The sequence below is a fragment of the Gallinula chloropus genome (genome assembly GCF_964237585.1).
Source record: "Gallinula chloropus genome assembly, chromosome: 10".
In the NCBI taxonomy this organism is placed as follows: domain Eukaryota; kingdom Metazoa; phylum Chordata; class Aves; order Gruiformes; family Rallidae; genus Gallinula; species Gallinula chloropus.
Genome location: NC_140095.1, coordinates 16611792 through 16637928, shown reverse-complemented (window position 1 = coordinate 16637928; position 26137 = coordinate 16611792). Strand labels below are relative to the sequence as shown.

The window sequence follows — 26137 nt, the reverse complement described above, 5'->3', positions numbered from 1 at the left end:
TTTGAGAAGCACAGAAATAGTGTTAAGTTAGGTGGAGATGTCTCTGAATTTTGGCAGTGTTTGCTTTCTAAAGCTCACCATGTTAGTGTTTATGTAGTGCCTAGTGCATTCAGGTCTTTTGACCGGGGTCATGGATGCTAAATTAGTGCAAATAAGAATGAAGGTGTATATTCAGTACACACCCTTTGACCATTTTTATCATGTTGTTAACCTGCTCCCCACACACACTTTACTGTATCACCATGGAAAAATCACTAGTAAATTGACCTTTATATAGGAAAAAAATAGCTGCCCTGTCTGGATTTGAATTTAACTCAGTTGATTCAATCAGTCATTTGTGGCCACACAGGAAGCCCCATTCATATGGTCACAAAGCCTAATAGCTGTTTGTACAGTGAGATTGATCTGATTACTCTTCTCTGTCTTGTGCTATTTACAGTCTGCTGCCAATTCACAGAAAGGGAAGAGGATGGCTGCAAAGGAGAAGCTGGAGGCAATATTAAATGTGGCCCTAAGGGTCCCAAGCATCATGCTATTGGATGTCTTGTACAGATGGGATGTCAGCTCGTTTTTCCAGCAGATCCAAAGAAGTAGCCTGCACAACAACCCTCTCTTCCAGTACAAGTACTTGGCCCTTAACATGCATTATGTGGGTAAGTGCACATGTATTCAGGAGAAAACCTTGCTGTAGTAAATACCGTTTTGCTTGCTACAAGAATTATGAGGATTTTGTAGCAACATGATAATATATTGATTACAACAAATAGCACAACAATATACTGCAGTACAAAAATCCTTTGTAGGGTCTTCTGAGCTTTGTTATTTAGTCTTGATATGTAACATGTTTGAAGCCCTGAAAGAACAGTGCAGTGACTTAGGCCTGTGTCTGACTGAAAAAGCTCCTGTGAAATGCTGTGTAGACATGAAATTTCTAACTTATAGCATTGTCATTAAACAAGACACTAGGGAAAAGGTTGTTTAGTTTGGGCTGTGACCACAGCACCAGAAGGGGCTGCTGTGCCTTTCACTGCTGTATGGATACGGCTCTTCAGTTCACAACCTTCCGAACTGTACACGTTCTGTGAGTGGATTAGAGTGGGTAAACAAGTCCTTGTGTTGCAGATAAATGGACAAAATTACTAACACAGCTCAGGGAACTGAGGTTTGAACCTTAGCTTGCAAGTCTAGCTCTGGAATGTCAGGTATCTGTTTTTAGGAGATGAAAGGATTGCTGTTCTGGGACCTGCTCTCCAGGTGGGTATGTGATTCATCTAGTGACTGCACATGGGGTTAATTAGGGATTGGATCCAGGCTGTTGAGGTTGATAGCCAGTGACAATCTGCATGAGTACTGCCTAGCTTGGAGAGAAATGGCTAGCATATAATTTTCCCACCTTGCAGTGTTTCTTCCTCATAGATAGCTTTGGAGGGTAAAGATGTACTGCAGTCAGCCAAGGGAAGCACCCTTTAGTTAAGTAGTTAGAGGGCTGTGGTTTTTTGAAGTAGCATGTCCATGTTTTTAATCATGACTACAGAAGTGTTGGCACCTGACTTTTTTTAATCTATTAAATGTCTGTTTTCTGGAAATAGTTTACTGCCACTAAAAATACATGTGACTTTTTTCTTATGGCTCCACTATACTCATGCTGGGATAGCAGTGTACCTTAGTGCAAAATGCTGGTGTTACAGTCCTACGTGTGCTTCACATATTTGTTAGAGAGTACTTGTTTGTTGCTGGTGAATGTGACACAAGACCGTGGTGGCACATTAATTACAGCCAGGTTTTTCATGCCCTCTTATGCACACAGGAACCTCTAAGGAATCAGTTTATCAGGTCAGTTCCTATAGAGAACTAACAGTTATGCAGTTGGCTATCAATATGCTAGTGGGTAATTTCCAGCTGTGACACAGCCCTTATTTGTAGTCATTTGATAACCTTGTCCTTGCTTAAGTACATTGAGATACACCAATAAAAGTGCTACAGGGAGGGTAGGTGGTGTTACCCAAGTGTTTCTCACCTGGATGCTATTTTAAATACTAAGCCATCAGATTTCTGACTTTGTGCTCCTAATACAAGTGGTGATTTTGTGCTGGTGCAGAGTCACTCAGCAGTTATTTTCCTTACAGCTTTTACATTATTGAGAGTCTATACTTTTACTGCTCCAGCTGGTAGTTGCTGATCAAGAAGGGCTTACAAATCCTCAAACAAGTTGCTTGTTTAAAAAAAAATCATAGAGTTTTAGGTGACAAAACTTTGCTAGTACTTTTCAAATAAAGTCAAATTGTTTCAGTTCCTTGGTAGTTGTTTTATTGGGGTTTTCTTAAGCTGTGTCAATGTGAGGCTGGGCTAAATCAACTTGCTTGCCTGCACAAGATTTTCTGTGGATTTAATTGCATCAGTTTACAGTGTAACCTTAGTTAAAATGACGTATCAAAATTACATGAATTGGTTTTATATGGAAAACAAAGCATTCTTCCACCAGTTTGGGAAATTCAAGTTCTTTGAAGATATGTTGAGGGAAATTAACCACTGATGAGTAATTTAAATAAATACTTAGGATGGATATGTTTCAACATGGTAATCTATTGCAATTAGGGAAAGAATGCACTGCTCATATTTGCAATTAGGAAACACAGTATTAGCAAATGCTGTGGCAGCTTTGCAGTATCAAACATTCACTGAATTTCATACATAGTGTAAGATACTGTATTATACATGTGCTCTTGGCAGCTTAGGAAATTGGGTGTATCTATCTTGGCCAGGTGCTTAAGGAACAATTTGATAAGAGAGGCATAAAAATCAATAAACTCTACCAACCTTAGTATAGTGAACTTCTTCCTGGAACTAAGGATCCAAAGATGAAGATTTGATCAGAACTGAGGGTTACCATGAATATCTTTTCTGTTTAAATGCACTTTTTCTTCCATCCATTTGACAGAGTTTGAAAAGCCCGTTGTTTTCCATCAAGTGATGTATTACTGTGTGATTCATGTTCCAGTTAGCAGTACTGGGAATGTAATAAAAGCCCTTAAGATGCCATTTTTCCTTTGATACAGCTTTTCCTCCTCATATATTTTCATCAAACAGCCTTTACCAGCTTTAGTGAAGGAAAAATTCAGTCCTGATAACCACTCAACCACAAGTTGGACTGCATGAATTTTAACTAAAAATGCGTGAAGCAGTGCGACCAGCAGACAGAGGTTTTTGGTTAGAATTGCTAAATGTGAACAGGTTAACTTCATATAGGAAAAAATGCAAAGTAAATGTGCTTATGAGCTTTATCAGGTGTTTGGGCAGGTGTAAAAGGCCTTTAAATGGCCTACAGTAGTCCTCAACGAGCACTTCAGCTCTCGTGTCTGAAGTTTGGGTCATGTTGCTTTATTTCATGATACAGTTTTCCTGCATATACGAGCTATCTTCTGGAATCATCACTAAACCTGTTTGTTACTTCTGAAAACTTTCCTTGGTTTGTCAAGTGGGCTTAAATCAAACTTCATTAAGCAACCTTTGGGAATGTGTCTGGCTGGAACGTTTTTCTTCAGTGAGTGTGTAAATTCATACTTGCTGGTCACACGATACCCTCAAGCTGAAAGCTCGATTCATTCTGGAAGTGCTTTTGGTAGATTTTACAGGAAATTTGCCAGATAATTCATTGAAGTTTTAATTTAAAATTACTGGAGATGCTTGGGATTAAAGAGTTGACCTCTGTACTTATGGTTTTGGGGGGGGGGGGATGTTTAGTTTGCCATAGCTACTGGATATCTGTAAAATCAGACAATCAGATAAAATCATGTTGCAACTCAAATTCAGGTGCATGTACTAGAGATATTCAACAAGAAATTATACTAAAGATTGTAAAAATTCTCTGGTCCTCTGACAGGAGTCACATGGAAGGTTTGGTTCTATCATCTGGCTCTTTCATGCCATCTATTTAAGTACCAGGATATATGTGTGCATAGATTTCTCTTTTTCTGAGTACTGAAAAATCCTAAAGCCTTATTTGCAGGCGTGACCTGGGACAGAGTGCATTCTGAAGTGCTTCCTGGAGTGTTGTGCAGTATCTTGTCACCAAGTAGTATCATCTCAGGATTCCAGAATACTCACAAGTCAGCCTATTTATTTTTTTTATTATTTTCTTTTGACCCATGCAGGCAGTCTGGCTGAACAGTAGCATGTGATGACTTTGTGTGCAGCGTGTTGTGTTGTCAGTTTTAATTCTGACACTTGATATGATGTTCCTTGCTGGGTATAAGGATCTGGAGGGCAAAGAAATTGAGAAAGCAAACCATCTTTTTGGCCCACAGCTCATAAATCTTTAATGTGGTTTAATTAAATTTATACAAAACAATTTAATGAAATCTTTAAAGCATCTTCACCTTCAGGAAAGATCTGTGCTGGCTAAAATGGCTTTCTGTCTCTAACCTCTGCGTAGGGCTGACGAGCATCCTGCCACTGACAGACCTGGGTGCTTCTGCACTGCAGGGTAATTCTGAGAACAGTTGCTTTTTTTTTTTTTTGGTTGGTTTCATTTTTGTTCTTTTGATAAAGAAGGTAGAAGCAGTTGAAACCACATAATTTCCTCCTTTGAAAGGGCAAAGCAATGTTGTTTCTGCTTACTGGTAAATAGTCTGAGCTAGATGGGGAGAGTCATGAACTGTAATCATAGCCAGAATTTAAGTTGCTGTCATGATAGAGGCACAGAATTACACTAAATATGTAGTGTTTTCTCACTTAAAAGTAAGAACAGTTTCTATTAAACTGTATTCTTTGTCATGACGATAAAAAAAATAAAGATGATATTGAGAAAAGCTAAGGAAACTTTAAATACTTGGAATAAGTGGAAGGTGCATAATCTTTCACAACCTTGTTTACAATCACAGTTTCTTGAACTGTGCAATTTACCTTAATCACATGGTCATATCACTTGGTGTAGGTGTGAACTATGTATGAATGCTTCCTTAAAAGGGAGGCTTGAGGGAGGGCAAACCTGAACTTGAACCATCCTGTGTTTACAGATTGATCTCTGCTTTGCTCCCCTCACTTTGCTTTAAACTCTTGTGCTTTAATTGGATTGCTTTTTTTTTTGGTGGTGTTTTTTCTACTAAGAGGAAAGATACAGTACTATGATACAAATACAGAAAAAAGTGTGGTGTGAAGCTTCAGTGTGAGAAGAAAGAATCAGCCAGTTGATTCCAGAAACAAATTTCCCAAAATTGTGAGAAGAGGATGCATGACTAAATGTGTAAATGAATTTGATGCATACAAAGATGAAGTGCTTCTCAGATCCATCCTCTCTGGATTTGCTGTCCCATGTCTTCTGTCTCTCTCCTGCCAGCAGCATTTAGATAAATGGGTAGTATAACTATTTTTTGAGTGTTACTATTTTAACCTGTAGGCATTTTTAACCAAATGCCATTTTATGACTTAGGTTTGGTCTCTATTTCTTGAAAAAAAATTGCTTGCTATGTCGTCATATTCTGTTCTTGGGTAAATTGGTAGACACAGAGGAGAGTAGAGAGCACTCCATGCTCAAAATATAGCATGCTTTTTTTTTTTCCTTCCCAACTGTGGAGGCTGCCCATTCTTACCATGCTTCCATAGTGCCATAGGGTTCTACTAAGCAGTTTTCTCAGCATATGGATACTTTCAGGTAACTTTACTGCATAAAGTTTGTATCTCTTTTTGGCAAATGGAATCATCTTTTGGTTAAAAAGCCCCTGGAAAAGCCAATAGCAGCTTGATTGTAAGGAGATGCTTAAAATTGTGAGGCTTGCTTCACTCTTGAGTACTGGTCTCATGCCAAGACAGCAATTTGTGTTCATAATTTAGAATGCATTGTGACTGTTCGTATTTTTACCATGCCACTTGTGTTCTTTCCTGGTACTCTTCAGGTTCTCCGTGGTGGTAGTTAGTTCCAGAACTCCGATCATTAGGTATGCTGTGTTACATAGAAGGAACTTCTAGATCATATGGCAGAACTAGAATCAGAAATCCATTTTATTTGTTCAGACAGGACTGCAAATCTCTGTAAGGAACTCGGTCCTTGGATTATTTGTATGTAGAGTGCCCAGTCTGTTACGCATTTAAAAATTTAAAGAACAGCTGTTGATACTGGTGGCAGTACCCCAGTAATGAGAAAGTTCTTCTGTTGGCATTATTTTCACTGAGATGTTGATAACAGGATTTCTGATCTCTCTCTGAGCTGTGCTGTGCCACGACTGGGTAAACACCAATTTCTCAGTGTGCAAGTATGTTTAGATGTCTGCTTTCCCAGTTTAGAACTAATTTTTCAATGTATTTTCTGAAGGGGAAAATATTTACCGTATTAGCTCAAAGTACAAAACTTCTTGGAGTGAGTAACATTTGTTTGGGCAGCTCTAGCTGAGTGGGAGGGTGAGGAAGAGGCGTGCCTTGGCATTGCCATGCAAAAACATCACTCCCCAAAAATGCAATAAATACACCTTCAAACCCACTGTGCTTGTGCTGCCTCAAACAGGCGTTCCGTTAGCAGTGGTGAGATGGGCTAGGTGAAAGCTGCCCTTTGTGGTGCTACTACTGCTGCCTCGGTGGCTGCCTGAGACTGGTTGGGATGGGGCATTAAGTGCCTTCCCCATGGCTTGGCTTCTAGCTTGGTTTGTCGAGTGAATTTTGTGGGAGCTGTGTTGGAGGCAGAGCTGATGCCAGCTGTTGTGGGGTGGCACAGAGGTTCTGCGCAGCATTGCCTTCCCTAGCAGAGCGGATGAAGTCTTGCTCTAAGCACAGCATGGCTGTCCCTGTCAATTCAAAAGACCCCGTTTGGCTGAGTTATCCTTCAAAGGATGCTTAACACGAATTGAGGAAGTACAAGAGTATTTTGTCCTTCCTGTTTACGACATTAAAAATAAGTGGCTGTTAGGATTCCTTCTGGGCTTGAGCGAGCCTCCAGTAAACGGGCCACAGAATCCTTCTGGTAACTTCTGCATCATGCCTTTAAGTACTGTAAGCTCCAAAGCGTATCTTTTAGAAGCTATTCATTCTTGAGATGCTTTAAACATAGACAGTGTACTAAATGTCTATGTAAATTGTTGCATAAAGAGTCCAGGGGCTGCTAATCCTGAGAATTAGACACACGGAAAATAAAGGTGGCAATTGTTACAATATTTCAACCATATCAAGTACAGTCTTTCAGAAGTCTGCCCTCTGCGACTTGATACTTTCTTGTTGTGGCCAGATAGTCTTCTGAGTAAACAGAAGTGAGAGCAGTCCAGGCTGAAATTAAATGACTAACTCAGTAGTGCTCCAATGCTGCATGGGGTCAGACATACATGTCTGCATGGTATTCTGTGGCTCACCAATTCCTGCTTCACAGCAAGTTGCTCTGCAAGTCACTGCAAGATGAGCCATTTACCCTGAGAGGATATGGGGGAGTGGGAAGTCAGGGGCCCCCCAAGTTAATTTCCTGGTAGAACCCAAGCAATTGTGCTATTACTTTCTGGTGCTTGAAGATTTGAGTTCTTCACTCTGTAGTATCCAACATAAACAGCTGGTTTTCTTCTGGGAGCAGTGTTTCCTTGGGAAAACCTCTGCAGGAACAGTATCCAAGAGGTGGTGTGGCTTTATTAAGAAATGTTATGAACTTTTTCATGTGTGGAGTTCTCATTTTTTGACTAAACCTTGCAGGAAACTTAGTAGTAATGTGAAGTGGTCACAGGGGATCTGTAATCATGCAAATGAGCACTAAAATGTTTAATGAAGAGAATGAGTTGCAGCTTTGATCATGCTCCAGAAGGCTCTGTTGTATGCAGCATGTCAATAAAACTCAGACACCTGAGTCGGCAAAGAGGTAATACGGGGTGAGAGAAGCTGGGAAACACCTTGGTGGTACATAGAGAGAGATTGCTGAAAGGCAGTCTGTGAGCTGCTGCTTACTGTAACAATGAGCATTGCGCAGTGAGAGGTTTTCATCTAGCTGAATCAACAAGTTGTAAATGAGGTCATGAGCTAGTTAATACATGTGTTCTTGTCCAGCAGTGTTTAACTTAGCTTTTCTGCTTATTATTGCTTTCACAGTTTATTTTCCTTAATGGGGCCTGAATCTGTACCATCTTGCTAGGAGAGGTGGTAAAGTTCTCTTCTTCCTTGTGCTCTTTGGAGATTAGACTAGGTGATATTTTGAGGTTTGTTCCAACCCCTAACATTCTGTTAGTCCTGAGTGGTGGGTCTGTGTATTTGTAAGGTTGGCAGAATGGGTCTTCTGTAGTGGGAGCTTGAGGGTGTAGTTGTGTTTCTCAGTGGCTTAGCATCATGGCACTACTGCCATGTTCAGGAGAATCTGTTCCCTCTTGTCATCCTATTTTTTTTTGCTAAAGGTGTGTTAGAATGGGTTCTTTTCAAGGGCAGGAATTGGGCTTCACTGACCCTGCTGCTTACACTTGAACAGAAATGTCCTTGATGAGTTGAAAAGGACAGTACAAGACGACCCAGGAGTGGCATTAGCATGCGTGGTGTAAATCGAGGGAGAGCAGCGCTCATGGCAGAGCAGAGCTCAGAAAGCTTTGGATGGAGCTGGGTGTCAGTTATCGTTAACCCATGTCTAAAGGTTACCCACTGAGATGACTTTCTCAAACTGTAAGTCCTTCTGCGTGGAGAATCTACCCAAAGGGATATATGTTTTCAACATCATGTTTTCTTCTGACAGAGGAGGTGCAGGTGAAAACAGAATGTAATGATTTAGATGAGAAAGCTGCTGTGAGAAATTTCATTTTCTGGCTCTTTGTTTTGAAGTAGAATCTTGTTTACGCCATACACTAATTACATCATTTGTCTGGGTGAGAACAAAGGGTATAGTCTATTACTGCTAGTATGTCTGAATTTGAACTTGTCTTCCTTTTCTTCTGCAATGAGACAGTTTGGTAATGAATTATGTGCTGCCTCTTTTTTTTTTTTGGCAGAGACATTATGATTGTAAATAAAAATGAGGTTGGTACCACTTTGGGAATAGGGCCTCTGCAGCAAAAATGCAAATATTGCAGTATGAAGTGTGTTGAAATATCTCTTGTATCGAGTCACAAGAGGGAATTGTAAATAAGACTGAAAGGGAACTATGTGAAATCTCTCTCACTCTCCCCCCTCTTAAATCTAACAATTAAAGCAAACAGCTTCTTCAAAGTGAACATTTAAATTCCAGCCCAAACTCAAGAGCAGTGGAGTTCATTGCTCAAGCTTCTGCAGTAACCTTGGCTGTCTTGTGCTGCTTCCCTGTGCAGTGTTGTAAGCATCTGTTGTCTTGGAAGCTCTCTGTCTAAAAGGGTGTGATCATAATCTTGCCGTCTTTTGATCTGCATGCAGGCTTTTACCCCTTTGATGTAGTCTGCTGTATTTTATTTTAACATTGTGGTCCTGCAGAGCATAATACTCCTCAGTCACTCCTAAAGTGCTCCTGTATAACATGGCTGTGTTGGAGGGCAGTTACTGCCCTCCACAATATCTTCCTCATACAGAAATTATCCTAGCACCTCTCAAGAACATCATGTGGCCAAGGAGCAGACTTTCATGTGATAGAATAAGGTAAAGAAGATGGCAGAGCTTAAATGTAGATACAGTAAACAGGTATTCTTAGACTATTTATAGAGTAATAGAGGAATAAAAGACTGCATAATAAACTCTGTTTAGTTCTCCACCTGAAGGTGAGTCACGGGCTCCAGTGAGAAGGGTTTAGAGAGATTCAGCTCCAGTGGTTGTGCCACGTGGATTGTTCTGCGGGGAGAATTGTCCCTAACTAAGCAGTCAAGGGAAGGTGGTGAATGCAGCAGAGATCAGGTGTTAAGAATGTCTGCAGACAAGTGAGAGAGCTGCTGGAGCTGGCTCATGATGCTCTTGAGTGCTGCAAGCTTGTTAAATGTCTTCCTGGAGATTCTGCTGAGGAGTTCCTGCTCTCATCACCTGTGTATTTGGTGGAAGGAAGGTGTGAACAGAGAAGAAAAATTCCATGAAATACAGGTGTTTGCTAAGAAACCTGACAATGTAGAACATCTGTATTGTATTAGCTAGGTATTACTCTGTGTAAAACAGTTGCTAGAAGGAAATGTTTTAGTGATGGGTTTCAAGCCCCATAAAAAGCTCAAAATAGAAATCACAGAATCATAGGATAGTTTGGATTGGAAGGGACCATTAAAGATCATCTGGTCCAACACTCCTGCAGTGAGCAGGGACTTCTTCAACTCTATCTGTTTGATCAGAGCCCTGTCCAACCTGACCATGAATGTTTCTGGGGATGTGGCATCTACCACCTCTCTGGGCAACCTTTTCACCACTCTCATGGTAAAAAAATTCTACCTTATATATAGTCTGAATCTACCCTCTTTTAGCTAAAACCATTATCTCTTGTCCTGTCACAACCAGCCCTATTAATGTCACTACCATCCCTATTAAAAAGTCTGTCCCCTTTTTTTTCTTTTAAGCCCCCTTTAAGTACTGAAAGGCTGCAGTAAGGTCCCCAGGGGGACTTCTCCAGGCTAAAGAACCCCAGCTCTCTCTGCATAGGATAGGTACTCCATCCTCAGATCACTTTTGTAAAAGATCAGATGGATATGGTACAGTGATGGTGACTTGTGAGATACTTCATTTTAGTAAAAAAGCTATCAATTATTTCAGCTTTTGAAAAGGCACATCCTCAGACAAATGTGCAACTTGTCACATTTACTTTAATTAAGAACATGAATAATTGTCTTTAATGTTAAATATTTAAATTGTATATTTGTATATTAAAAAGGTAAGTAAGGCTTTGTCTGGCACCACTGCTGTCATCTATTGTATCTGAATTGATCTTTGCTTGGCATACTGTGGGTCTGATGCCTTTTCTAAGAGCATGTTGCAAGTTACCTTCTTGAAGACCTAACTATTGGTAGAATTTTACAGAGGTGGCAGATGTTAAATAGCCTTGAAATAACTTCTACATAAATACTGATTAACTCTGAATTGGTATTTTTTTCGAACAGTGGAACATACTGTGTTCCCAGGGTGTTTTATAGTAGCTGATTTTCCCACTACTTATGAGTGTTTAATCTAGAGTTACATTCTTCTCTTAAGTATTTGTAAAAAGCTCAATATATAAATTAACTCAGTTAAAAAGGCTGTGCCCAGTGTTGCTGAACAGATGGATGAAAGGTTACATGTAACGTGACTGGTATAGCTGTAAGTGTCAGGGTAAGTTCTTCTATAGTGGTTTTTTTCTTACCTTCAGGGAAGTTGTTAGATGTTGCTGGGGTTTTTTTTTCAGAAGTGGATTTCAGTGCCAGGTACTTAAACTGACCTTCAGAAAGATCACAAGTGTGCTGCATTGTGATGGAGAGCTTGGAAATAAATATTACCATGGGCACCATGTGCTGGGCTTTTGACCTGCAGAATCTGCCTGTGAAGAAGAGGATGGGCATATACCACCCAGTTGTGAAGTGGGCTTCAAAGAATTGCTTTATTTAGGTATCCTAACAAGGACAGGTGTGGAAAGAAGGATCAGTGTTCTGCTTGTTGGAGTGGCTGCTGAGCAACCAGGCTACGTTTCTGAAGAGTAAAACTGTATCTGCATTGGGTCTTTTTCCACAGTCTTGCTAAATGGTAACAAGAACTGAAATGGCAGGTGTAAATGCCTACAAATCCTACGCTGTGCTTGATCTATGCAACCTTGGTAGCTTGAATGTGGTTTAGTATTGCAGGTATGGAGAACAGTCTATGTGTCCCCGTCCCAAATTGTGGACATGTGAAGTGTTTTCAAACCATGAAGACATAGTTGAAGAATTAAAATGTGATGTGCTGATGGTTGTGGGAAGGTGTTCTGTGTCTCTCTTGCTTGGAGGAAAGGATTTTTTTTTTTTACATCAATTGTCTGGGTTTGTTGAATGGATAGGCTTTTTTTTTTTTCCCTGTGACACTGAAACTTCCTTTCACTTGGAATGAGAGGGAGACCTAGACCTGTTTCCTTCCCTTTGTTACATAGGCTATGTTAATTAAGTCTTGTTAGAATGCTGTGGATCAAGTCCACTTTTTGACATCTAGAATGTAATGTTACAGAAGCTGGTAGAACTATTTCTGTCCACGGGCAGAGAAAAAGTGGCAGGTTTTTGTGCTTCGTGATGTGGGGAAAATGGAGGTACATAAATTTGAGCCAAATGAAAACAAAGGTGGTTAAAGAGATCTGAATAACTTGATTGTTAATTCATATTGAGAAGTTTGGGAGTAGACAGTAGGGTTTGTTTTGTTGTTTATTCTTTTTACTTAAATTTCAACCTGGTTTTGTTACAGGTTACATCTTAAGTGTTGTGCTCCTAACCTTACCAAGGCAACACCTGGTTCAGCTTTACCTATACTTCTTGACTGCACTGCTGCTTTATGCTGGGCACCAAATTTCCAGGTAAGAATAAATGGATTAATTTTGTTAGCTTGGTTTGAGAATTAGAAAAATTACTGCTAATTTGTTAATATCTTGTGTAAATGGGATAGATCTGGTTTTGATGAGGCCTTTTTTCTGTGCCAGACACCTCAATATTTCTTGTTGTTCTTTGCCTTGAAAAAGGTTACAGAATTAAATATGCTGTCAGGTAGTTCTGTGTTTTCATTGACTTAAAAAGAATTTTGAGGTACATATTTGTAGAGAGCAATGTCCATTAATCTGAGGAAAGAAAACACCACAAGACTAAACGAGGCCTCTGTAGGAATCCGAGTTACTCAATGCCTTGGCTAATGTGCTTTCAGTCCTGGAGTGTTCTACAAAGCAGACAGGACGTTACTTTTAGTTTCCTGGCACTTAGAATGAGAGAGAAAATAGAGATATGGAAAATGATGAAAATAAAGTAACAGTATTCTTAAATTTGGTTTTATGTAATGTATTTTACAATGAAAACAAAAAGGCATTTTGGATCTAAAATGCAGAGCAAGAGGTAGAAGAACTCTTGAGTTAAACAAGATGGACTCTATCATCTTTGGTGGGTTTCAGCCAAAGCTGTTGAAAGCCAGTGTAAACTGTCATACTGGCAAGAAGTTTAATTGGAACCAAAGAGACCCATAACAACAATGGTTTTACATGGGAAGTTCTGGAAATGTGGACTTGAACCTGATCTATTTTGGTGCCAGCTGATGGGGAAACATTAAAAATGAGCTTTTGATTGATTTAAGTGAAGTAATAGGTGGTTATTTCTGCGTCAGAATTGTTCTGAAGCATTTGTTGGAATATCTCTTACTTGGTATGTTGCTGTTCAGGGAGTGTTAATGAAGGTGTTGTGGTGCCTTGATATTGCTGTTGTAGCTGTCAGACTTGGAGTTAATGATTTCCTGGACGGGTGAATGTGCAAGAGAGCAAATATAGCCTCTTACTGCTATGGGTAGGAAGGAAAATGGGCTTTTTATCATCCTGGAGGGAGTCCTGAGTTTTTACCAATAGCTTGTGGATGTTTCTTGTAGGGTTGAAGGGTTACTTAGTAGAAAAAGTAACCCAAACATTATTTGTTTTTTGCTTTTGTTGAAATAAAAATAAAGCTAATAGCAAATATGTATCAGAGGGCTTTGGTCCAGGACATTTATAGCTAGAGATCTTTATGCCATTCTGGATCTTTAAATTTTTTAAAAGCAAGAGAGATGTTATGGATTTTGGTTGATACATTAAGGGATGGCACTGTACGTGATTTTTTTCAATAACTTTGTTTTTATAATGTGAATTGTAACTCCTATTCCTTTGTGAGGTTACAGACTTTACAGGCTTCATTGAAATGTTGGATATTTATTGCTCGGACTGTTTGGCTTATTTGTACTAAAGTTTCTCTATTTGATGCTTCTAGAGTGAGTTAATAAAGGCTTTAATTAAATCTTGCATCAACTGACACACAAAAAAATTATGTAATTAAAAGATATCTTGGATTGAAATAGTCCAGCAGTATTCCCTAGCTGTTTTGCAAGGCAAATGTAGTTGCTAACACTTTGGAGTGAGCTTTCCTGTTCCCTAGATAGGAAACTGACTTGGTCTGGGAGGAACTGCTGTGCAGGGGGTTCCCAGCAGCCTCTGTAGGATGAGGGGAGTGACACTTGCATTAGATTTTCAAAAGAATTTTTGAATCCCATTAGTTTTCATATTGAAAATAGTCAAGTCTAACACAACACAATGTTAGTGGAGCTATTCCTTTTATTGCCAAAGCTCTCTAATTCCAACTGATGTTTCTATTTAGCAGACTGATGATAACAAGACATACAGTAGTTACATGTCCAAACTATTCCTGAGTGCTTTTTGTTAATCTGAGGGCTGAAAGCTTGCAGTGAATTGCTTGCGTGCACTACCAGTTGGGATGCTATTTAAGACAGATGAAGAGGTCTCATATTGAGGCCAGTTTGGTTAATGCAAATTATAGAACAAGACCAGAATCAGCTGGCACTTGTGACTCTGCAGTGTCCTGGAAATTCTGAGCTGTTGAAAGACTTCAGCTTTCCTTGCTTTTTTTCCACCCCAGAAATAGCTTGCGGTTCAGCTGCAAGGCTGGGAATAAGATCTGAATTTTATAGTTAGGCTCTGACTTCAGACTTCAGGTCTATGTGACCTTGACAAGTCCCCTAAATTCTGAAGTGTTTTTTCCTTATCTGCAAAACTGAAAATTACCTTTAAATTATAAAGATCGATTAGCTAATGCTTGTGAACGCTTGGAGAGTCCAAGACGATGCTACATTTGTATGTAGCATGTTACCTGGGTGGACATAATAGACTAGCTATTTATAGGAAAGAAGTCAGCTTTAAAAAAAAACAAAATCCTGCTGCTCCTGACAAAGAATATGGATGCTGGGTTTATATGTAGCTGCATGGATGTCTTGCCTAAAAGTATCATGTAACTTTTTCCATATTTCCAGCAGTAAAAATTGGAAAAATAAATAAATGATGCAGTTGTGCAGAAATGATGCAACTAAACACACTGCTGATGCTTTAAAAAAAAATCTTCATTCTTATTTCATGTCTTGCAGTTAGTTATGATTGCATTTCAAGTGATAAAGCCACACAGAGCTTCCCATGCAGAGATGAGGGTGAGCAAGAGATTGAATTGTTTCGTATGGGTAGTCTTAAAATACACTTAATTTTAGGGCTGTATGTAGACTTTTAAAACCTATGAGAGTGTGTGTTTGATGTTGACAGCAGAGATTAATCAGCCAAAGTAAATGTCAGCAGTATGAGTCAATTAGGTCAGATAACCACTGAGCCTTATGTCAGTCAATTACGAAGCATATATTTAATAACAGAAGACCTTTCTGCACTTTCGGTAGCAAAAAATGGTCATATGTGAAGCACTGTAGCTCTCTACCTTTTTAGAATGATGTTGGTCATGGCTGTCCATGAGTATATATTAGCAGTCCAGCGGTGTGATTAAATTGGGCTGGGAATGTACGTACAGAATGAACAGCAGCCATCTGATCTAAGCTTTATTCTCATATCCTAATTCTCTAAAGTAATAATGTAGTTTCAGTTCAATTAACTAGTAAATAATTATTTTGGCATTTTTGTTTTCTTACATTGCTGCAGTAAAGTGAACAATTCTCAAATGTAAAAGCTGCAGCTTAATACAGCTTTAATTGATCAAAATTGAGTGCAGGCACTTGCTCTTCTCAGCGTCTTGTATGGCACTGCAGCTGTTCGAGGCATCTTCTGATTGGTGTCTGTGCCAAAAGATCCTTGTGTTTGTACTGATAATAAGAGAATCATTGCTTTGACTTGCCTTATTCAGACATCATCTGCAAATACTGTTTAAAAAATTTAGTTCTTAAAACATTGCTTCTCCAAACTGGTAGGCCTGAAACTCAATTAATGAAAGTTTACTTAGAGCCAAGCACAGTCCTCTGCAGATGACTGAATCAGAGGATGGCAAGAAATGTAGCTTGAGGGAATCTGGGTCATCTTCAGGCACGTTCCTGGTGTTGAAGAAGCAACTGTTAAGTGCAGCTTTGTTGGCATGTCTTAGCTAGTGAAGTTGTGTAAGGTCATCTTGCTACAGTTGGTATCCCGAATGCTTTTGTAACCTGTTTGCAAATGGGTATAGAAGCAGCTTGATGTCTTCACTGCTTTCCTTCTAGCAGTTTATAGTTAATGTTTTCACCCTAAATTTGGGGATGGAGCACAGTATTGCTAATATAAAAAGCTGTCTTCAGCATGTTGCAAACGGTGTTGGGGGTTTTTTTTCTGCCTTTGTAACTCTGGTAGATCATACTGTTTGTGTTGCTGATGCTTTCTGAAAGTGTTTTCCACAGGTTCATATGAAATAAAAATCTACTGAAGTTTGTCCTAAAGATTACATCTTTGTTGGATGGTGGGAAAAAACCCTTGGTCTCAGCTATACCTTGGCAACAAGGGGGAAAGTTCCATCTAGAATCAGTTGTTTTAGGTGCCTTTCCAATCCGCATGTGTTTTTAATTGTAGGTTACAGTCTAAAGAACCTATTTCAACATATCTCATACTGTGGCACTTGAAAAGCTGCAGTGAGTAGGCAGGGTTGTCAGCTATGAAGAACAGGCTTTGAAGTGTTTTAGTACTCTGAGATTTATGTCTGGAATTCCAGAGACTTTTGCAAATGAAAATATTAATACCTTAGCTTGGGGGGTAGCAAGCTACTACTAGACGAGGGGTAATATTTCCACAGATCTGGGGAGAAGCGCTTGCTTCCAGTAGCACTGAGCTGCGTGTTTTTTTCTGTCTTGAAATAAAAAGAGCAATTCTTGTATTGGTTGTGGTTTCCGGTACTGTTTGCCTTGCTTTGACTGCGTCTGTTCCCAGCAAGCCTGGCTTGCCTCACTGGTATAAATAAATACCTAATAAATGAAGTGCTGTGCCCCTCGAGCAAGCAGACTCCGCTCGCTCCCTGCGGGGTCAGATCGAGTGTGTCTGTCTGGCATTCCCGGGACGTGATGCAGCCAGACATGAATGACTGGACAGTATCATCCAGATATGAGCTCAGGCTTAGTTGTGCTGCTGGTGGTAAGAGTCAGTAGCGTCCTGACAGGGGTGCAGCAGCAGCCACTCTCCTGGGAGTGGAGAAGGAAGGGTCTCAGGGCAAGGCAGGAAAAGGTGCTGGAGGTCTGGATGCAGAGGGTCCTGAGTGCTGCCTGCTGTCTTGTGTCAGGGGACTAAGGAGCCGCTGGAGAATGACTGTAGTGCTCTTCCAGGATCTGAAGTGCAGAATTCTTGCTTTTGGGGTGAAGCCTGTGTTTGAGTTACATTGCTATTACATATGTTAGCTTGAATGCAGAACTGGTAGATGAACACCAACAGCAGAATAATGCCCCGTCTTCTCTGATTCCTACCTCTTTTCTTTGGCTGCCTGAGCCCCTTCTCCTAGTCAACCTTTTCTGAAACAAATTACAAATGCCCTGTCAGATTTTCAGGCAGTCTCACTGTATCTGTCAATAGCAGTCTATCCAGTTGGTCCCTCAAGTTTCCCAGGGTAGACCTAAATTTAAATCATGTTGGATAAAAGGATTCTGAAGCAACTCTGTTCCTGACTCTAGTTCATAACTGTCATTTTTCCTTCATACATATTTTTAAACTCAGTGCAGAGATTGCTAGGTGCAAAATACTAAAACCATTGCATTGGAAAACCTCTCTGTTGATCTCAATTTTTTTTTTCCACATGGAGCTGGTGGGAAAAGAAATTGTTATTAGGAAGAACGCTTAATAAGGATACTTAAAAATGGAATGGTGCTTAAGAGGCTTTGTCAATAAGCAATTTCAGGCCACTCTGAAGAACAGCTTGGATGTCCCAAAGGATTTTTACAGCTATGCCAGTGAGTCTAATTACAGATAATACTTGCCTCGCTTAAGTCATTCCTCTGTTAGATTCTTACATCCGTGAGGCTGCTGTAACAGTAGTGTTAATATTGCTTTTTGTAATTTAGTTAATTGACTGTGACATACACTATGCCTATGTGGAATTAATAAATTCCTGCTTGTCTGATCAGATGGATCTTAATAGTTTGTGGCTTTTTTTTTTTTTTAGGGATTATGTGAGGAGTGAATTGGAGTCAGGATATGAAGGGCCGATGTACTTGGAACCTCTCTCTATGAATCGTTTCATGACTGCTTTAGTAGGTAAGTGCTTTAAGTATTTGTGGTGCAGTAGAGAGCTCTGCCTCATTCTCTTTGTTGAAACCCGTGCACGTTTAACCTCTTGGTTTCAAATTTCTCTTATCACTTTTAGTAGCTGTGATTCTCATCAATATGCAAGAGGCATGGGAGGCTAGGTGTATCCTGCCTGGCTTTTTCTGTGCCACTGATTTATCAGCACTCTCATACTTGCAGCCTTAAAGTATTTTCTAGGTCTATTCATCATGCCCTACCCCTCTGCTGGCTTGCAGTCTGATTCAGTAGGACTGGATTGTCGAAGATAATATTTGGGTGGAATGTACTGTAGAAATTCCAATAGTAATGTGTGTTTCTAGTGCTTTTGTCAGTGAAGGGGTAGTAGTATTTATTCTTTGTAGATTTGTGGGTGTGTACCTGGACTCCAGGCTAGGTTTTTTTAAAGGAGTCCTAGGGTTATTCCTAATTTTAAAGAGTTAAGGGGTAACAGGTCAAAACTATATTTCAGTTGTGTTTGATTAATGGAAGAGGTGAGTTTTCTAGAAATCCCAAATAAATCCTGAAGAATCAGGCTTTCTAGACTTTTACCCTTTCAACATTTGACTGTAAGAGAATAAATTCAGGGTTAAGGTTGCTACACCGTCCCATATGTTGTACTGAGAGGATATTGGAATACACACAAACACCGTGTGTATTTTAAAATAAAGCCTGAGTCAAGCTTGAGCAAAAAATCTTCCTTAATTCCTTTCACTGAGATCTATGGTTTTCATCAGATTATCGACAGATTTAGTCAACCATGTACTGTTGGTAAAACTCAGATGCTTTCTGTTTACTTGGAGCTGCTACTGTCAGATTTAAATGGGTTTACTACTTTACAGTGTGTTAGCTCTGCCAGAAAATATACATCTCCCATTTGCCTGCATCCTTAATTTCAAATGTGGCATTTGTCCCTGCTTTGACTGTTTTGGTTTGGGTTTTTTAATAGAATTAACATCGGTATTTTTAAAGGAAAGGGATTGTACTGTACATACAACTTCTTCTCTTTTCTGAATTTCTGGATATTCTTGTCTTGGCAGTTGACACCAGAGTACAACTAAGGCCTTTAGTGTGTTTCTGTGAGAAAATGTTTGTATTTAGGCCTTTGGATCTCTCTCAGGTGCAACGCGTGGTCCTGTGGTAAAGCAGAATCCCACAGAGAGCTTTACAGAGTGGCAGGCAGGCCTGGGAAGGGAGGGCATCAGGAGGCATTGTTGTCATTCAGTAAATCTAGACAGGAGCTAAACCAAGGGTCAAACCTGTTATGCTTCATCCAGGCTTTAATATGGATTAAAAATAAGCGAGAAGATAATTGTTTTTATCCAGTACAGTTTGGGGTTGTACTGGGAACACATTAGTCTGATACCCTTATTGTAATTGTTTTTCAGAAGTAGGTGCTTGATTATACTAGCCCATGTGTGTACATTAACATATCTAATATCCCCATTATAATTTCCCCAGTTCTTTTGCAGCCACCTTGAAAGTGTGATCCTAGTCTTGATGATAAACAGTTTTCTTTGGGGAAGACCTGTGCAAGAGGGCTGCGAGGCTTGACAGTGTTTTGTATAAATACAAAATACTTTTTCAGATTTGTTATATACAAAGGTATTTATCCAGTGCAATCTGCCATGTTGCAGGAGTGTACTGCACTGTGTCACTGCAAAATGAACATACAGGTGCTTTGCTCTGTTTCTCTCTTGTATGTTCTTCCAGAGTGTTGTGCTGCAGCACTGTTGACAGAGGCCCTGAGGCAGGTGCATGGGGGAATAATCATGCTCCTAATACAGCCCTGGTTCTTAAAAGTTCTGGTCAGAATTAAGGGAATGATGTACAGTATGCCAGCTGGTTCACAAATTTAATCTTTGTTAATGCTTTTATTCATTAGTGCTTTTTGAATGGACTCTCATAGTCATTTCTTCCCCTGGGTCTAATGCAGTCTGATGACTGTTGACCAGGGTTACTAATATGCCGGATGGAAGAAAGAGATGTCTTTGAAGGCTGCTCCTGGATGAGTGTGCCACTCTGCATGTCAGCTCTGAATGTTGCAAAGCTGGGTGGGTTTGGAAGCAACACTGCCATGAAGATTTGGTTTTTCTTACTGCACAATAAAGGGATTATATGATGACTGTAAGGCATCCTATTTTTCACTTAACAGTCAACAGTGTAGCCAGGGAATTTGTTAACATCAGCTTTTTAAAATTGGGAATGAAATCAAGACAGTTCCCTGCTGAAAGTGGCTTGAACAGCAGCTGTACCGCATAGGCTCGCTTGTTGCACATTTTCCATTAGCTTATGAGTGGGGAGGCTTTGGCTACCTGTCAGCAATGTTTATGTATTTGTGGAGACTTAGGGAAGGGAAGAGCACAGCCAGGAACTTAAGGCAGTAGATTTCTTCCTTGTTGCCTCATTCCCTAGCAGAGGGGCTGGTGTTCTGCAGGAGGATTCTGGTTGTCGGGTTCCTTTGCTGTCTGGCAGTTTTCAGTCCATGGCATTTAAGTTTACGGAGCACAAACATTCAGCTGGATTTGCTGGTCTTCGCAGATAGCTAGAGCATTCAAACCTTTTTGTGATTTGAAATGAAGTTCAAATTAATTTCTTCTGACTGCTCCTGCTGTGTTACGTGTGATGAGTGGTGTACAGCCCCACTTGGAGATAAACTGTGATTTACTGCAGAGAGACACCGTCCTTGACTGAAGTGCTGCTACCCCAGGTTCAGACAGAAAGTACTAGACGTCAAAAGCTCCATTGGAGATATGTTCAGGTCCTTCCTGAAGTGGTTGAGAATTCAAGGTTCAGACTCTAGGAAGGAATTTGGGGCCCAGAGAAAGTGCTCCATGTATTTCCTTGGATGGGGTATAGCTCTTCCTGTGAGGATCAGAAAATTTAGCAGGGATGAGCAGCATATCCAGCACATCGCTGTTGGAGTAAAGCAAGTTTTGCTACTGTGTGAGATTAAACTAGACTCAGAGGTCCTGTTTTTTGATTGGAGAGCTCCAGAGCCATCCCAAAGACTGTTGGATTGTTCAATGTGGTGATGTTAGAATATTTTATTTCAGATGATGCCACTCTTACTAAATCCTGAAGAACATATTGGATGCTGGTATTTGTATGCCTTTGTGTGTGAAGCTGGGTTGCCTTAGTTACCGTGAGTCGCAGAAATCCTTACAAGCTGACAGTGCCAGGCTCCTGAATATTATAGCACAGCAGTGTGCTGGTGGTATCTTAAATAGGGTTGTAGCAACGTGTGTGTGGGCAGAGAACAACAAAGCAGAGGGAGATCGCTTCAGAGCTGGAGTCTGTTGAATTTCTAAAAAGATGAGTGACTTTCTCTGAGGCTTCTAAGACCCAGTATGCTGATCATGTCTTGCTGCAAGCAAGGGTGCTTGTTCTGAAAATACACCTAGCAAATTGACAGTAGGACTTAAACTTGAAAGAGGCAGCATGAAGGAGGAAGAACTTTGTATGCTTAAGTAGTAGAGATTAGAGGTTGCTTTCAGCACAGTTGCAGTTATTTTGAAAGCAGGATTCCTTTCCTAGGTAGGGAAGCTAGGCAGAATTGGAGCAAAACCCTGGTACTGCTATTTCTCCTCTTGAGCTTTCCTCCCCAACCCATCCAGAAGGGTTTACAAGGTCAGTAAGCTTATGTGACACACACATGGAGTTCGTGCTGACCTAGAGATGTTAAAGGCCTTGATTTTGTTACTGTGTTTTGCTAAGGCTAACTCCTGGGTTTGGGAAGAGTTGTGAAATGCAAACATGAGTGGAGGTAACTCCCTACAGAGCATAAGCACTTGGGTTTAGTACCATGTAGTCTGGCTTTTGGATGTAACCTAACGTAGATGGTGAACAGGTTCTGCTTTTAAATAATACACAACAAACTTCCTTACTGCAGAATGATGAGTGAAAATTGTTCTTATCCAGGCAGTGAGTTGCCCCACTCCATTTTCTCTGAGCTAAAAGGTACAACTTCCAGTGGCTCTAATGGGAGCAGTGACACTGGAGTGGTCTGCTCTAGCAATACCACCCCCCAAATCTCTCTGTGTGTGGGAGAGATGTGCTTGTGTCCCTGCCAACTGTTAAAGAGAATTTAGCTGTTAATCATTTGTCACTTGCAAGCTCCAGTGATAATTCCAAGCAACTGCCTCAGGGCGCTGTGAAATTATTGAAGTCTCAGCTTCTGACCTGGCAGTTCTCCTGATGCTGTTCTTGGCCAGTAGTTCCTCTTGACAGTATAAATATTGTTGCTTTTAAAGTTGTTTCAGACCTTTGATTACTTTTTTGCATGGATCAGATGAAATTATAGTGTAGCTAGGCTTCAGAAAAGCTACTGCTGTGTGTACAGATACTGATGGGATTTATGTTGAGCTGGGTTTGTTAAGGAAAAAGAGCAGAAGGTCTTGTTAGGACAGCATGATTTATTCCTGGGACTTCTTATTAATCTGAGTATGATTCTGCATGTGTGTTGAGTTTACATCTCACTAATCTGTAAAGTTGGAAGCACGTAATTTGTGTAGTTTGGAAATACCAACTTCTGTGACCCAGCAAAAGCCGCGGAGAAGCCTGGTTTCGTAACAGATATGTCCTAGTTAGAACTGTCATCATGTGCTGGATGTTGATAACTTGTGCCATGGAAAGATAACGTATTAAAATACGGTTTTTCCTGAAGGGGATAATCAGCTTGATTATAAAATACTGTGTTGCGTTTTCAGGTCAGCTGGTGGTTTGTACGCTCTGCTCCTGCGTCATGAAAACAAAACAGATCTGGCTTTTCTCTGCTCACATGCTCCCTCTGCTGGCACGGCTGTGCCTGGTCCCTTTGGAAACCATTGTCGTCATCAACAAATTTGCCATGATTTTTACTGGTTTGGAAGTTCTCTACTTTCTGGCATCAAATCTTCTGGTGCCTTATAATTTGGCAAAGTCTGCATACAGGGAGCTTGTCCAGGTAAGACAGAGATCATAACAATTCTATTTTCCTTGGCCTGTTTTTTTTGATGTGGGGTTTCATTGGGGTTTTTTTGGGGGAAAAAAACCAAAAAAAAAATTACTTTGTCTTCTGTGCAGCTCAGTGTATGTAACTCATGCTTTCTCAGCAAACAAAATCCATAGCAGCTTCTTTCTTTGATTTATGGTATCTTAAAATTTGTATGGGTGAGCAGTCGTGACATTAGCCTGAGTTATGCTGCACGCCAGCTGAGCGTGTCCACTTTGCTTGGACTTTGCTTAGTCCTTCCTAAATCCAGGCTGAAAGACACGGTTGTGGCAGAATGGAATTTATTTACAGCCTTGTTAAATGAACAAGGTAATCCCCATGTGTTAATTGTAGTAGCTGTTCATTTCAAGAAATGTCTTCTGTATAAAAAGCATTTGTAATTATAGTAGTATTAAATTGGGAGTAACACTAAGGCTGATTTTTACTATAGTAATCTCTGTCTTACAGCAGGGGTTTGTAACTTGCAGACAGGGATTTGAAAGGCCTGCAGTATTTCCTTGAGAAGAGCAGCATTTCCAAGACCTCAAAACCAGAAGCAGAGAAGGCTGATCTGACATGTATCTGTTTGGTTAATGCTTTGACATTTGATGTCTGTTTAGTTGAAAAGACGCTTTGCTAGTGGCACAGAAACATCACGCCTCACATGTTTTATTTAAAAATAAAATATACCTGTATATACAGCCTTCTGTATATTTCAGTATAAAAAGATTGATGCTTGCTTGACTTTGGACCAGCCTGCTAGATCAGCTTGTGCCACTTTTGGGTTGGTTTTTTTCCTTTTTTCAAATCCAGCCCCTGGTTTTCTGCCTTCTGCTTCAGTCCAGAAACAGTCTGAAAACTAACTCGTTAAGCTCTTCCAAAGCCTTCTTTAAAGCTCTTCTTTGCTGTCATATCTGTCATACACAAACAAAAACTTGGCAGCAGTAGGTGTCTGGCGTGCCAAGGTCTCAGCCTGTCATGTTGATCATTACTGTCCGGTTATTTATTTTGTATATAATTGATCCTTGGAGAAGGATTATCCTTCTGTGTTTGTACAGCACCTAGCATGGGCTGATCTCATCCATAACTAGCTTGTAGATTTGCTGATTAAAAAATAATTTGGGACCTAACTGGCAAAGCTTCAATATCCTTGTTTTCTAGTGAGACTAGGAAAATCATGCTCGCTGTTTACTTAGAGTGGTAACATTTGGGATAAAAGAGTTGCATGTCCTTGTACAGCTCAAAGAGTTGCAGTAGATTGGAACCAGCACTTTCATTTTGCATGTGCAGAACGGATGCAGAGTTTAGCTTCCTGAAGTCAAATTTAGATTGGATTATGATTTGAGAGTCCTGGATCCATTTTTTTAATTAGGCACTTATGCATAAAACACTTCAGCATCTTATGAATGTTCTGATTGCAAATACATTGCGGGTTGAGGGGGAAATAGTTGTTTCTTGCAGGTTTTGGGGGGACTTTTGATCAGAATTGTGATCTAAATACAGCTGTTAGACCTGCTCACCTCTGGGATTGATTGTCCTCCCCCCACCCTGGTGTTTCAAATCTTTGGATGCCAGGCTGTATCACAGTGTTATTACCAGGGGGAAGAAGTATTCCTTGTGCATGTCTTTGGACATAGATCATGTTCTTTCTCCTGACTTTTTCTGCAGAGACCATAAAGGTTTTTTCTTGGGAGTACAGATAGAATGTCAGGAAATTTTATAACGTGGTACTGGATTTATAACAGTGTTGTATGCTGCTCTTCTAAATGCGTGTAGTAGAGTGAGTTGGAGTGAAAAGTTGTATGGCAGTTGTTTGTGCGTTGTATTGACAGTATGGGAAAACAGGATTTCTGTTTTTTAGAGAGCTTGCTGCTCTTTGCCTGTGTTCCTGAAACAGAACAGAAAAAAACTGTGGCTCATAGTGTGTTCCTAGAACTGGCTGCAACTCCAATACAAGTCAAGCTTAGTGTGCTTATTCCAGGGGAGGGTATTGCCAGTTTGTCTTAGGTATTTTCCTACTTGTATTTCCATTGCTATAGCTTTGTGCAGTTACTAGTTTTCAGTGATGCTTTCATCCTGGTGTTTATGAGGTTTTTACTGCTACTTTAGGCTGGATTTGATTGTTGGCAAAAATTAGTAAAGATTGGGATGTTAAATACCAGGAGTGTTTCCTGAACACAGCACCATAGCAGAGAGAGTGCTAACGGGTAGACTGAGGCAGCTTCTGTTTGTGTGTGTATTTCAGACTGTGGCTAATGGTATCATTTAAAAGCAGGTTCAGAATCTTGGCTGCTTACTTGCAGAAGATGCCAGAAATACCTCACAGTTATGAATCTACATTACGAGCGTAGCATGACCCTTTTCCGATGTGGTAGAGTACTCTGCCAGGAGCTGCATAGGATTGCTTGCGTTGGTCCCAGGCCAAGGGAATCTCCTGAGGGCAGAAGCACTTCCTTCATGAGTCTGTGTGCAGAGCTAAAAGCCCCAGCTTGGCTCTGTGTCCCTGCCAGCAGCCTATCGCTTGTGGATCAGCTGCAGTGTGTACTGCAGCAGGTCCCATGGACGTTCCATCCCTCTGTGAAAGACTAAGCAGGCAGCTTTTTTAGTGTTTGCTTAAAACTTGCTAGCCATTATGTCATTGTGGGAAGAGGATGATGAGGAAATAGTAGTTACAAGTGGTTTCCTTTTGACCTTTTGCATTAAGACCACATATATGAAGAACCAGCTTCTTGGAAATGGCTGTGTTGTGACTTAATCTTTGCAATACAAAACCAGTAACTTGAACTTCAGAGTCTTCTGAAATAACTCTTAAGCATGAATCTAAAAGCACTTGGTGGATTAGGAGCAGTCAGAAGTCTGGTACATGTTAGAGATAAAATTTGTGAGGTATTAAATTTTTCCTTAAAAACAAGTCAGCAAAGCAGATTTACTGTGCTGAACTAATGTGGCTCATATTTCAGTATCTAGTGTGTGCATGACTTGGCAGTAGCTACAGAGAAAAGAACATTGCTGTGACTTAAGTTGGGCAGAAAGGTTTGAGGGGGTTGTGCATGAATGGG

At 40.3% G+C, this 26137-nt stretch overlaps 1 protein-coding gene across 1 annotated transcript in view; it reads left to right on the top strand.

The window, feature by feature from the left end:
* Positions 1-442: 442 nt before the first annotated feature.
* RNF145 (ring finger protein 145) overlaps positions 443-26137 on the top strand; it is a 36185-nt gene continuing 10490 nt past the window's right edge. The window contains exons 1-4 of the mRNA XM_084268432.1: positions 443-653; positions 12277-12385; positions 17988-18079; positions 22816-23051. Coding sequence (XP_084124558.1) covers positions 470-653; positions 12277-12385; positions 17988-18079; positions 22816-23051 — 621 coding nt within the window. The 5' untranslated portion in view covers positions 443-469. The remainder of the gene's footprint in view (positions 654-12276; positions 12386-17987; positions 18080-22815; positions 23052-26137) is intronic.